Source organism: Meriones unguiculatus, chromosome 14, assembly GCF_030254825.1.
Source record: "Meriones unguiculatus strain TT.TT164.6M chromosome 14, Bangor_MerUng_6.1, whole genome shotgun sequence".
In the NCBI taxonomy this organism is placed as follows: Eukaryota; Metazoa; Chordata; class Mammalia; order Rodentia; family Muridae; genus Meriones; species Meriones unguiculatus.
Window position 1 is genome coordinate 29,938,522 of NC_083361.1, and position 12,502 is coordinate 29,951,023.

A 12,502-nucleotide genomic window follows, 5' to 3' on the forward strand; every position below is an offset into this window, starting at 1 on the left:
CTTATTATTGTTTTCTAGAGAGTTGCATGATGGAGGGACCAAGGTGCCTGTATACACAAGTTTCAGGCAGTGATCTGTGTAGGTGTTTCCGTGAACTATTTTTTTCTAGTGGTTTTTAAAAATGCAGCCCTTTATAAACAATAAAGATTGAATCATATCAATCAAAAGACCTTAGGTTTGTGAATTCCTTTCATAGTTGATCCTAAACATAGATTTATTTCTATAAAATATATAAAAAAGGTTTATTTACATAAAACATAAAAATATTAAAAATTATATTTTGAAGTACTTTGTGTACGTGAATGTATGTGTACTGTGTATATGCTTGGTGCCCAGGAGGCCAGAGGTGTTAGGTCTTCCAGGGCTGGGGTTACAGACGGTTGTGGACTACCATGTTGGTGTGTGAACCAAACCCCATTCCCTCTGTAAGAGTAGTCAGTGCTCTCAGCCTCTGAGCCACCTCCAGGCCTCAACTCCACCCTTTTTCTTCCTTTCTTAAAAAAACCGATTTATTTATTTATTTATTTTTATACAGCATTCTGCCTGCATGTATGCCTGCAGGACAGAAGAAGGCACTAGATCTCATTATAGATGGTTATGAGTCACCATGTGGTGGCTGGGAATTGAACTCAGGACCTTTGGAAGAAGAGCCAGTGCTCTTAACTCTGAGCCATCTCTCCAGCCCTTGACTCCACTCTTTACCACTTGGGCTGCTGTTCTTTCCCTTCCCCTTATTCTGTCCTTTATTGCATTGTCTGGGTGATCATCTTGTTTTAGGGACAACTTGTCGCCATATTAGGAAAACTTCTTTCTCCAGAAGCTTTTAGTTAGGACAGTGGTAACCACTCTCACGCCCTGTATGTTTAGATATTTTGTGATTTTACTCAGAGGATTTTCTGGGTAAGAAGAAATGAGCAAACTTAGGAAGTTTTGTAAGCTTAGAAAGAAGAAATAGTTATCTCCTCTCAGAACTGAATGTTGTTTAAGAATACCTTCTGAGTGTTCTGACTGTAGACTGTATCATTGTTTCAGCGGCTTGCTGCGTGATTACTTTATGCAGGAGGCCCAGGCCTGCCATGGGCGGATCTCAGCAGGTGCTGCTGAGAGCACTGAGATTAACTCTGTGTAAGCAAGCCACAGGCTTTTGTTGTAGCTGTCTCCAGCTGCCTGCTGATTGTGCCAGTCTTCCTGAGTGAAGATTACTAAGTATATTCTGAGAGATGAAATGTGCTCAAAAAGAAGGTTTCAGGAGAATCTATTGGGAAGGAGTTGGATGAGAGAAATTGAAAGTGTGCTTGGTACTGGCTTTACTAACAGAAGGAAAGTTGTGTCTTGACAAGTTGAAAATTATGAAGAAATGGGTACTGCTGCTTCTGAGTTTGACAAAAACTCAGAGTGGATGAAAAAGATTTTAAAGTAGAAAGCAATATGTCTAACTCCCCCACCCACTTCCAGGGTCTTCTGAGGTCTTGGCTGGCCTCAAACTCTTATGTTGGCAAGATGACCTTATACTTAAAATTTTTAAATTTATTTTTATATATGTGTGTGTGTGTGTGTGTGTGTGTGTGTGCCTGTTTGTCTGTATGTGCACTGTATACATGCGGTGCACAAAGAAGCCAGAAAAGGGCATCAGATCCCTCTGGAACTGGAGTTAGATAGAGGTAGTTGTGAGCCTCCTGATGTGGGTTCTGGGAACCGACCCCCTGTACTTTGGAAGAATAGTGAGTGGTCTTAACTGTTGAATCATCTCTATAGCCCTGACCTTGAACTCTGAATCCTCTTGCTTTCACCTGAGTACTGGGATAACAGATGTGCACACAGGTATACCATCATAACTGGTTTTATGTGGTGCTTTGAACATGCTAGGCAAGCACTACCGGCTGAGCTACATCTCCAACTCTAAAAATGAAACCCATGGGGGGCTGGTGAAATGGCCCAGTGGTTAAGAGCACTGTCTGCTCTTCCAAAGGTCCTGAGTTCAATTCCCAGCAACCACATGGTGGCTCACAACCATCTATAATGTGAACTGATTCCCTCTTCTGGCAGCTGTAAATGCAGATAGAACACTCATATAAATAAAATAAATAAATTAAAAAAAATGAAACCCATGAAATGCCTGCGGGATGATTTGTGGTGAGGAGCTTGGGTCTATGCCATTCTGTAATGATGAGCAATGCATCTCTCTTAATAACTGCACCCTGATGGATGTGGTGGTGCATGCTTTTAATTCTAGCACCTGGGAGGCAGAGGCAGGCAAATCTCTGTGAGTTTGAGCCTAGCCTGGTCTACACAGTGAGTTTCAGGACAGCAGGGGCTAAAAACAAAACAAACCAAACCAAAAAAGGCCAAACCAAACCAAACCAGACCCATAGGAGAGAATTCTGTTAGCTGGTATGCACAAACAGGACCCTGGGCAGTGAGCTGCCTTGGCCTTCTGAGCCTCTGAGATTACAGCTGTCACATTAAACTTTGCAGTCAGCTTATTTTGGAATAAAAAATATGAAAGAATATTTTATAAAGTAAGGGTAAGTATTATTTTGTGAATTTTTTGTTTTAGGTAACATAGATACATCCATACATTATATCCATGTATATATGTTACACACATATGTGGTTATTGTTTTGTGACATAAAATGTAAATTGTGCTGGAGTCATGGTCAAAAAGTTTGAATAACACTGCTTTATTGTAATACTCTGTTATTTTATTTATCATATAGCATTATGCCAGTACATTCAGGCTTCTAAAGCCAGGGATGGTGCCAGCCCTTTCATTTCAAGTACGACTGAAGGTAAAAACAAAACAAAATCGAGCACACCCAGAGCTTTCCGGTTCTCAGTCTCTCCAGTGGCATTTTGACTAACTTTGGCCTTCTAACTGTCTTGTGTCTTTTTGAGCAGTAGATTTCTCAGATTTGTATCTCTCTAGATGGCAGGTTTTTTGAGTCTTTCCCACCTCACTTTAATGTTACTACTTTAGTATATGCTAGTGTTTTTACAAGGAGGCAGAATTCTAGCAATTTCAGATGATTCTGAAGTAATAAAACAGCCCATTAGATATCATCCCTAAAGTCTTCTTAGTGTCTCTGTGTTTTTATTATATACTGTGCTCTTAAGAAGTTTCCAGTTGATTTAGTCAATTAAATGTGGAGGGGTAGGGGATCCTCTTTCATTTCTTTTACTTGCTCTTCTATAAGAAAATTAACCACTGGGCTCATAGCAGTGATTTGAAGGCAGTGGTATCTGCTATTAACTGCTCTATACCTTTTCAGCTTCTTATTGACATAGTAACTTTTGATGCCTTTTCTACTTAGGTGCTGGCATACTAACCCCTTGCCTTCATTTCTGTTCCTTGCTGGAGTGCCACACTTTTGTATTCATAATCCTGTGATTTAAAGGGACTTTGTGGAGATGATTTGAGGTCACTCTTTTTTTTTTTTATTTTTTAACAGGAGAAAACTTTGAGCAGACGCCATTGAGACGAACATTCAAGTCTAAGGTCCTTGCCCGGTACCCTGAGAATGTAGACTGGAATCCCTTTGACCAGGATGCAGTGGGAATGGTTAGTGTTTGTTAGCCATGGAATTAGTGAAAAGTAATTTACAGTAGGTTTGTGAATCTTGGGTGTGGTAGCAGTGCTCTATCAAGTACTTATTTTGTATTATTTTTAGGGTGCTGCATTTAAACTCAGGGCTTTATTCATGCTGGACAAGCATATCATTGAGGTATATACCCCAACACCCGTAATTCTTGAAGAAAGGATTATAGTACACATTGCTCATGATTCTGTGTTTGATCAATATATCAATATATCAATACTGAAAAAATCATGTTTCTATTGTGTCAGACAAATAAATAGTAGTGAGTCAGTGTGTGTATTATGTTTGTGTGAAAGAGCTTTAGGGAAGGTAGACAGATGTCCAACATAGTCAGTTCTAGCTAGCTGGTATGTTCTGGAGAGGACAAGGAATGCTCTCATTACTTGTTTTCCTATTGTCTTTTGCAGCTGTGCATGCCCAAAGGGCTGGCATTCAAGACCCAGGCTGATCCCAGGGAGCCACAGTTCCATGCCTTTATTATCACAAGGGAAGATGGCTCTCGGACATTTGGGTTTGCCCTCACCTTTTATGAAGAAGTGACCAGCAAGCAGATCTGCAGTGCAATGCAGACCCTCTACCACATGCACAATGCTGAGTATGATGTCCTTCATGCTCCACTTGCTGATGGTGGAGACCAAAGTGTCATAGAAGATGGTGAAGGCATTCCTGGGACCAAGCTGCAGCGCTTCAACTCCTATGACATTAGCAGGGACACACTGTATGTCTCTAAATGCATCTGCCTCATCACACCCATGTCTTTCATGAAGGCATGTCGCAGTGTGCTGCAGCAGCTCCACCAGGCAGTCACATCACCTCAGCCCCCTCCTCTGCCCCTTGAGAGCTACATATACAACGTACTCTATGAGGTGCCACTTCCACCTCCTGGCCGCTCCCTCAAGTTTTCTGGCGTCTATGGGCCAATAATCTGCCAGAGACCGAGTACCAATGAGCTTCCTCTATTTGATTTTCCTGTCAAAGAGGTCTTTGAACTGCTTGGGGTGGAGAATGTGTTTCAGCTTTTTACTTGTGCCCTTCTGGAGTTTCAAATCCTGCTCTATTCACAGCGTAAGTCATTGTTGACCACAGCTATCCACCCATTTTGGGTCTCTGCTTTCTATATTCACATAATGGGTCTGACTGTAAAGGTCAAGCAAGGGCTGTTACAATCTTTTGAGGTGGATGGAGAATGGCGGACCCTGAGAAGGTAGCATTTATGATTGGCTATCATCATGGCCTTTTGGTAAAGGCTCTAGTTTTAGAGGCAACATTGTCTCTCCACATACCCTCTGATTGGCACTGAAAAGGGCTAGGGGTAGTGGCCTCCAGCAATGATATTCCATTAGTTTTGTTCTGTCATTCTGTCTCTTGTTTGGCCTGACAATAAGATAAAGGATCCCTAAAGGATGATCCTTTTATATTACAAAGATGAATTAATTGTTGCTTCTTTGTGTTTTCTGAATTGTGTTGAATGTGAACAGTGGATTTAGAAAGAATGCTAAGAGAGATGAGAAAAAAAAAAAAAAACAGTGGCTTACTATATGAGCCAGAACAGTTTCATAAAATTCAGAACATATTTTGAGTGCATACACTGCGCCAGGCACTGTTTTGAGGGTGGTAGATAAAAGTGATAGACAAAGTAGAGAAATACTTTTTCTATAATGGAGTTTGTATTTTAATGAGGCAAGAGGAGTTAGTAAATAATTAAAATATGCAGAATGGAAGGTAGTTAAAGATTTGGGACAAAGATAGAAGGATGGTATTTGGGGAAGAAAAGTTCTGGTTGTTTTAAAAGAAAAGATTTATTTTTATTTTAAGTTTGCATAAGTGTGTATGTTTGCATGTGGCATGTGCACATGAGTGCAGGCGCCTGCAGAGGCTAGAGGCATCAGATCCCCTAGAGCTGGAGTTATAGACAATTGGGAACCTATTTGATGTGGGTGCTAGAAAATGAACTTGGAGCCTCTGGAAGAACAGCAAGTACTTTTAACCACTGAGCCACCATTCCAGCCCAAGTTCCAGTTACCAATAGTGTGATTAATTTATTTGTTTGTTTAGTTTTTCAAGCCAGGGTTTCTCTGTGTAGCCTTGGCCATCTTGGAACTCGCTCTATAGATCAGGCTGGCCTGGAACGCACGAAGATCTGCCTACCTCTGCCGCCTTGAGCACTGGGATTAAAAGTGTGTACCACCACCTGGCAGTAGAGCTATTTTTAAAACAATTTTGTTTTCATCTTTGGTTACAAACAGGGCCTTTTTTTCACTACAAGGATTTATTTTGTTTTAATTATTGTATGTTTGTTCAGGTGTATACACATGTGTGCAGGTGCCCATGGGGGGCCAGAGGCTTCCTGTTTTCTGGAGCTGGGTGATAGGCAGTTGCAGGTATCTGACATGGGTGTTGGGAACTGAACACAGATCCTGTGAAGAGCAATATGTGTTCTTAACTGCTGAGCTATCTTTCTCCCCTCTAGGGTGATTAAAAAATTAAGTTAGGTCTCTTTGAATAACTTATGAATCTTGGTAGTCAGAATATTCCAGGCTGAGCCTATGATGGCTCAGTGGGCACAGTCCAAGCTGGATCCCTGAAACCCACATAAAGGTAGGAGAGAACCACCTCTGTAGAGTCATCTTTCTTACATTCTCACCCTTAGCACCCCACCCCACACTACATCTTTAAACATTTTAAAACCTTTAATCCCAGCACTTGGGAAACAAAGGCAGGCAAATCTCTGTGAATTTGAGGCCAGCCTGGTTTATATAGTGAGTGCTACATGGTAAGATCCTTTCTCAAAAAGTAACAACAAAAATAAACAAAACAATAAAAAAACATAAAAAAATAATGTCTTTTAAAAAAAAGAAGGTATCCAGGTAAAGGAGAGAAAGTGTACTTGTGCTTCATGTGTTCAATAAAAACAAGGGACTGGGACCGAATGCTGGGCAGGGTCATATTAAATGGTAGAGCACAGTGCAAGCTTGCCTGGGTAAGCTGCGGAGCCTTGGAGGCTCTCGGAATGTCTTGGCTTGTACTCAAAGATGCATAACCATCAGAAGTTAGGTTTTTGTTTTGTTTTGTTTTTCACCTTTTCTTAAAAATAGTTACCAGTTGTGAAATTCACCAACTGTTAACATTTGCTTTACCAGTTTGTATGTGTGAATGTACTGAGAATTCTCAGTTACTAAGAATGATTGCAGACACCAAATCTCTGGACTCATGAATGTCCAAGCTCTTGTGTTCTATGAAGTCATTTTTTTTACATAATTATAGCAGACTTAGAAAAATTTTAGGAAACTAAACATTGACATAATATGGTAATTTCACTATTTTCCAGTATTCCAATATTGTCTGTTATATATTTTAAAATTCTTGATCTGGTTGAATAGCATGTATTGCTTTTAGCTCTTTCTCAGTCTTTGTCTTTTATGATATTGACATTTAAAAGTTACTTTGTGTGTGTGTGTGTTGTGTTGTGTTGTATGATGTTTTCAGGTTTCAAGTTGCCCTAGAGTTGGTACATGGATAAAGAAATTTGTCCTGCATATTGGCAGTGCTTTTACTATTCGTTTTCTCACTGAGGCTTTCTGAGTATTAGAACATTGACTGGTATAAAAGGGTACCTAGTGAATACCTATTAAATTAATTGGAACTATGTAAAAATGTTTTAAACTTATGTATATGGTGTGTGTGAGTAAGTTTCTGTACTCCACATGCATGCAGGAGCCGGTGGGGCCAGAAGAGGACATTGGATCCCCTGGAAATATGATTATAGGCAGCTGTGAGCCTTCCAGTGTGGGCGCTAAGAATTGAACCTGGGTTCTTTGGACGAACAGTCAATGCTTTTAGCCTCTGAGCCATTATTCCAGCCCATGAGTAACATTTTGGCTGGCTGTTGTTTTATTTTTTTATTCTTTCGAGACAGGATTTCTCCATGTATACCTGGCTGACCTGGAATGGACTTGTTCTGTAGACCAGAGTTGGCCTCAACGCCTGTCTCTTCCCTCCACCCCCATTAAAAGTGTGCCTATGATGGAAAGAATGGAAAGAAGATACCCTTGAGAGTGGGGATCATCATAGTGTCAGTCTTGTTTTCAAAGAATGCCAATTTTAGGTGCATTGCAAGAAATTTTTCAGAGATTTAAATCTAGAGCCATTGAAAATATGTTTCAGATGCTAGATTAGATTTATCCTGAAGAGGAGAGGAAAGGCAAGACTTAGGTTTTTACACTGTTGAAAAGCCTGCTTACACAAGAGTAGAGATTGACCCTCTCCTTAACCTCTAGCATGCCTTGATATAAGCTCAGTTCCCAGCCTTTGGAGCCACTGGCTTAGCAGAATCTGGGACAGAGAAAACCTCATGGTGATGAACAGCATCGGGGACTGCCTCACCTGCATGGTGCTTTGTCACACCTGAGATACGGTTAGCCCTGAGCAGACTTGAGAGCAGCCAGCCACAGAGCATAGTAGCATCTGCTTCACTCACTTTGGCTAGGGCAAGGAAGGGGAGACTCTGCGGTTTTCTTGTGGTTAAAAAGGAAAATCCTTTGCATACTTCCCTCCTTCCTTCCTCCCTCGCTCTTCCTCTCCTACACTCCCTCCCACACACCCAATCTCTAAGGGGTGTGTGGAATATTTATTCAGAATATGTGCCAGTATTGGGAATAGTAGGACTGGGGTTTAAATAACTGAAGGTATTCTCCCATGTTTTAATATTGTTTTGATTCATCTTTTAGATTTTTAAAAACAAAAAAAATTTATGAGTATGAGTATTTTGCCTCCATGTATGTATATGTACCACACGCATGCTTGTGCTTGATGCCCTCAGAGATTAGAAGAGGGTGTTGGATTCCCTGGAACTGGAGTTAGGGATGACTGAGCTACCGTGAGGGAGCTGGAAGCCGAACCTGGGCCCTCTGCTACTGAGCCATCTCCCCAGCCCTTCATCCTTTAGATTTCAAAATACATTTTTCATATGTCTGAGAATCACAAGACTTTAGCTTTTGAGTGGATTATTTGTAGATATTTTCAAAGCATGTTTAAATATTAAAGTATTGAAAGTATAAGAATGTACATAATTGAGGGAATTTTAGACATTTTATTAGTCATACTTACTAGCAATACAGGATTAAGTCTAGTGGTACTCGCCTTTAATCCCAGCAGTTGGGGGCAGAGGCAGGTGGATCTTTGTGAGTTTGAAGACAACCTGGTCTACATAACAAGTTTCAGGTCAGCTAGAGTTGCATAGTGAGACCCTGTACTAAAACAACAAAAATTAACAATCTGGAGTTAGCCCAGACCTACAGGTTCAGATACCAGTGGCAAGCCTGGACCATCTGTACTTTGTTTATTTTTGAGGATCCTACAGCTCCCTCTTCATATTAATAAAATTCTGGAGTGGATTGCAGAACAGAAGAGAATGTTTGCTTATTATTTATTACAAAAGATACAGTTTGATATCAGTCAAATAGAACCGAACGGTGCAGGAACCCTGTGCCACCTTCTTTGGCTGAGCCTCACTCCAGCACCTCAGTGTGTGTACTGGCCCAGACGCTCTTTGAATCTGCTTTTATTTTTATATTTTTCATTACTGCACAAGCCTGAGTGATGGACTCTTTGCTCTCTGGTGATTAAGTTTCTAGCATTTGTTGCCGCTGCCCTGAGATCAAAGTTGGGCTGAAAGTTCCAGCCTCTAATCCTGCCTTTCTGGTGACTAGCACTCACCATGAAGCTAACCAGGGAGGTTTCTACCCTGCTGCTCAGCCACCAGTCTTTTCAGTATCCAAAAAAAGAGTCAGGGTTCTTAGGAGCTGTGTGCCAGGACCTGGATATGAAGACCAAATATATATTCCTCATACTAATAGCAAAATAGTTGTAGTTTACACTTTTCTTTGATTAGCAGGAGCAAGAGACAGAGTCTCACAGGCTAGATTTAAGCTCATGGCAGACTTTTTTTCTCAGCCTCAGTGCTGGGATTGTGGTCAAGAGCCACCATGCCTGGCCAAACTCGCAGACTTTTATTTGTGTGCAGAAGTGTCAGAGTGGTAAACTGTCTTGTTTGGCTGTCTGGTGAGCACTATTCTCTTTGTTCTAGCCACCCCCACTCCCACTTTAGAGAATATACTTAACGTTTTCTTGAGTAGTGGCTAGAGAAAGGTTCCGTTTACAATTTCTGTTATATTTTTATATACTAAATTTTATTACTAGCTGGACATGTGGTGTATGGGGATCTACCAGGCTCTGAGTCTGTGGCATCCAATAGGGAGCCATAGTGGTCCTTGGTCAGCTGAGCTTTCTCTTGGAGAAGCAGGTGTATCATTTGACTGGTTTGCTGAGTGTACTTTTCTTTTTTTTCCCTGACCCAGATTACCAGAGACTGATGACCGTGGCTGAGACGATTACAGCTCTCATGTTCCCCTTCCAGTGGCAGCATGTCTATGTCCCCATCCTCCCAGCTTCTCTCCTGCATTTCTTGGATGCTCCTGTTCCGTACCTGATGGGCTTGCATTCCAATGGCCTTGATGACCGCTCAAAGCTGGAGCTGCCGCAGGAGGTGAGAAGAGAAGCTAAGTGCTGTGCTATTGGCCCTTTCCAGCACTGGGGAGACAAGGATTCTGGGAGGAGCCCAGCACGGTGTCACCAAGGGCTTTTTGGAGAACCTGTGAGAATGGGACAGGGAACATGATTAACTTCAGGAAAAAAAGTACAAATGAACCTTTAACTTAATTTATATCCTTCCAGAGTTTCCCCTATTACCTGATGTGTCTATTATGCTTTTTTTTTTTTCCCACACACATTTTTTCAAACATCGTGTTTTTCAGTTTTATTGCTATCTTTGGCTTCTTGTGTATGTGGGACAAATTCTGTTCCCTTCAGTGCTCTTCATCCTCATTTTTTGTGTACTTCAAGTATGTGAGTGTGTGAAGAAGTTGCTGGGAAACCAGCAGCGTTTTTTTTTTCCAGATTTATTTATTTATTTATTATGTATAAAATGTTCTGTTTGTATGTATACTTGCATGCTAGAAGAGGGCATCAGACCTCATTATAGATGGTTGTGAGCCACCATGTGGTTGCTGGGAATTGAACTCTGGACCTCTGGAAGAGCAGCCAGTGTTCTTAACCTCTGAGTCATCTCTCCAGGCCCCCAGCAGTTTTCTTAATGGGTCTGTTTGAGAAATAGTTCGTGTAAGAGACTCCAGCATTCTGTGTGTTCTGGTCTAAAGATCCTCTACTCTGTGGCTTTCTCCATTGCTAGAACAGCCTTTGCAAGTCTCTTTGATCACATTTCTGGTCTCTCCCTATGGTCTAGTTGGGGAAGAGTAGACAGCAGGATTGAAGAACACCACTGTGTCCTCTATAAGCAGGTCTGTTGAGTCCCATTGACCCAGGTTTGGTTACACATGTTCAAGGAGAGTTACCTAGCTGGGTGTTGTCTACCCTGTTTTATAGCAGATAACCTCTGTTAGGGTAAAGAGCTGCGGGTCACTCTTTTTAAAATAGTAAACATTGCACATGATGAGGTAAAAGTAATGGAATCCTTGAAACATACTTTTAGTTTTTTTTCCTAAAAGAATACATGTTCATAGTTTTTACAAAAACTAACAATAAAAGAAGAATCAGCTCACATTTTATTACTCAGAGACAATTTAGTTTATCCTTTTAGTTGACATCTTTGGACTATAAGGTATCTTTAAACTCTGCTGTTAGAGGGAAGTGTTGAGGCAGTGATGAGGGACATTGATGTGGGTCTGTGGGAGTTAGCACGAGGACATTGAGGTGGGTAAACTTGGTTTATAAAGGGAATTTCTGTAGAAGGACAGAGAGTGTTCATTTCTTAGACCCTCAAATTAGAATTCTTTAGTTGCAGTCATATCTTTGGCCATCAGAAGTCTGTAAAAAGCCCTTTGTTCTTTTTTACACCAACACATGATCTCAGCTGGTCTTGAGCAAATGAGAGCCTGAGCTGCTCTTGTGAGTTGTCTTTTGTTCTGGCTTCTCTTTGGGGCTTCATTGTCTGAAGCCACAGCCATGTCAGAAAAGGAAGCTTGAGAGCATTGGAGTGAAGAAGGGCCTGTCACTTTTTGCCTTTCCCTTTGTTTTCTCTCCTCTGTCTTTTCTCAGGACACTCTCATTAGTTTTCCCGCAGGGTCCTGTTTGCTGAGGTCCCCTTCAGTGGTGAACTCAAAGATGCTCTGAAGGGAAGCTGACTGTGATTTGGGATTGGGAACCCAGGTTGACAAAGGGTTTTATGACCCTCTGAAGGAAGAGTTTGGGAGAGTTTTGGTGACTTGGAGAATTCTTGAGGACTATCTTAGACAGTAGCTATCTTACTGTGGCCCCTTTCAGCATGACAGGTGAGCAGAGAGCTGATATTTGGCCTTCAATGTCTTTGCCAGGTTTTGCAGCTTCACAAAGCTGTCACACAGCCCTTTTCTCAGTTAAGGGAGGGGATACTTGAGGAGTTGGCATAGATAAATAAATTGCCTCAGCTTGCCAGCCTTGCTGTATGCTGAGAAAAAAAGCATGAGACTGTTTTTTGAACCTAGAAATGGCCTTTTTCATTTTGCCTTCTTACCCTTCCTCTTTTCAGCCCTGTTTTGCAAAGTGACAGTGAGGGCTAGTTAGAGGTTCCTGTGTATCTTAATTTAGTTATTTCCAAAGTGTCTGCTTGTGCTACTTTCCTCAGCCACCTCTGATCAAGGGTATCCACATATGTAGATACAGAATTTGGGGTTGATAATATTCTTTATAGTTGGGGCTGGAGAAGATAGCTCGGTGGTGAAAGAGCACTCACGGGCTATTCTTCCAGACCTGGCTTCAATCCCTAGCACCCACATAGTGCCTCTAGTTCCAGGGGATCTAGTGCCCTCTTCTGACCTCCTCAGGCACAGGCACACTTGTGGTGCACAGACAT

General features: G+C 41.5%; 1 protein-coding gene across 3 annotated transcripts in view; it reads left to right on the forward strand.

The window, feature by feature from the left end:
- Dennd5a (DENN domain containing 5A) overlaps window positions 1–12,502 on the forward strand; it is a 70,295-nt gene that overhangs the window by 24,166 nt on the left and 33,627 nt on the right. For 2 of the 3 annotated variants that reach the window (XM_021636250.2, XM_021636248.2), the window contains exons 2-5: window positions 2,719–2,790; window positions 3,451–3,560; window positions 4,005–4,662; window positions 9,954–10,141. In XM_021636250.2, coding sequence (XP_021491925.1) covers window positions 2,719–2,790; window positions 3,451–3,560; window positions 4,005–4,662; window positions 9,954–10,141 — 1,028 coding nt within the window. The remainder of the gene's footprint in view (window positions 1–2,718; window positions 2,791–3,450; window positions 3,561–4,004; window positions 4,663–9,953; window positions 10,142–12,502) is intronic. The other variant, XM_021636249.2, reaches the window with a different exon arrangement.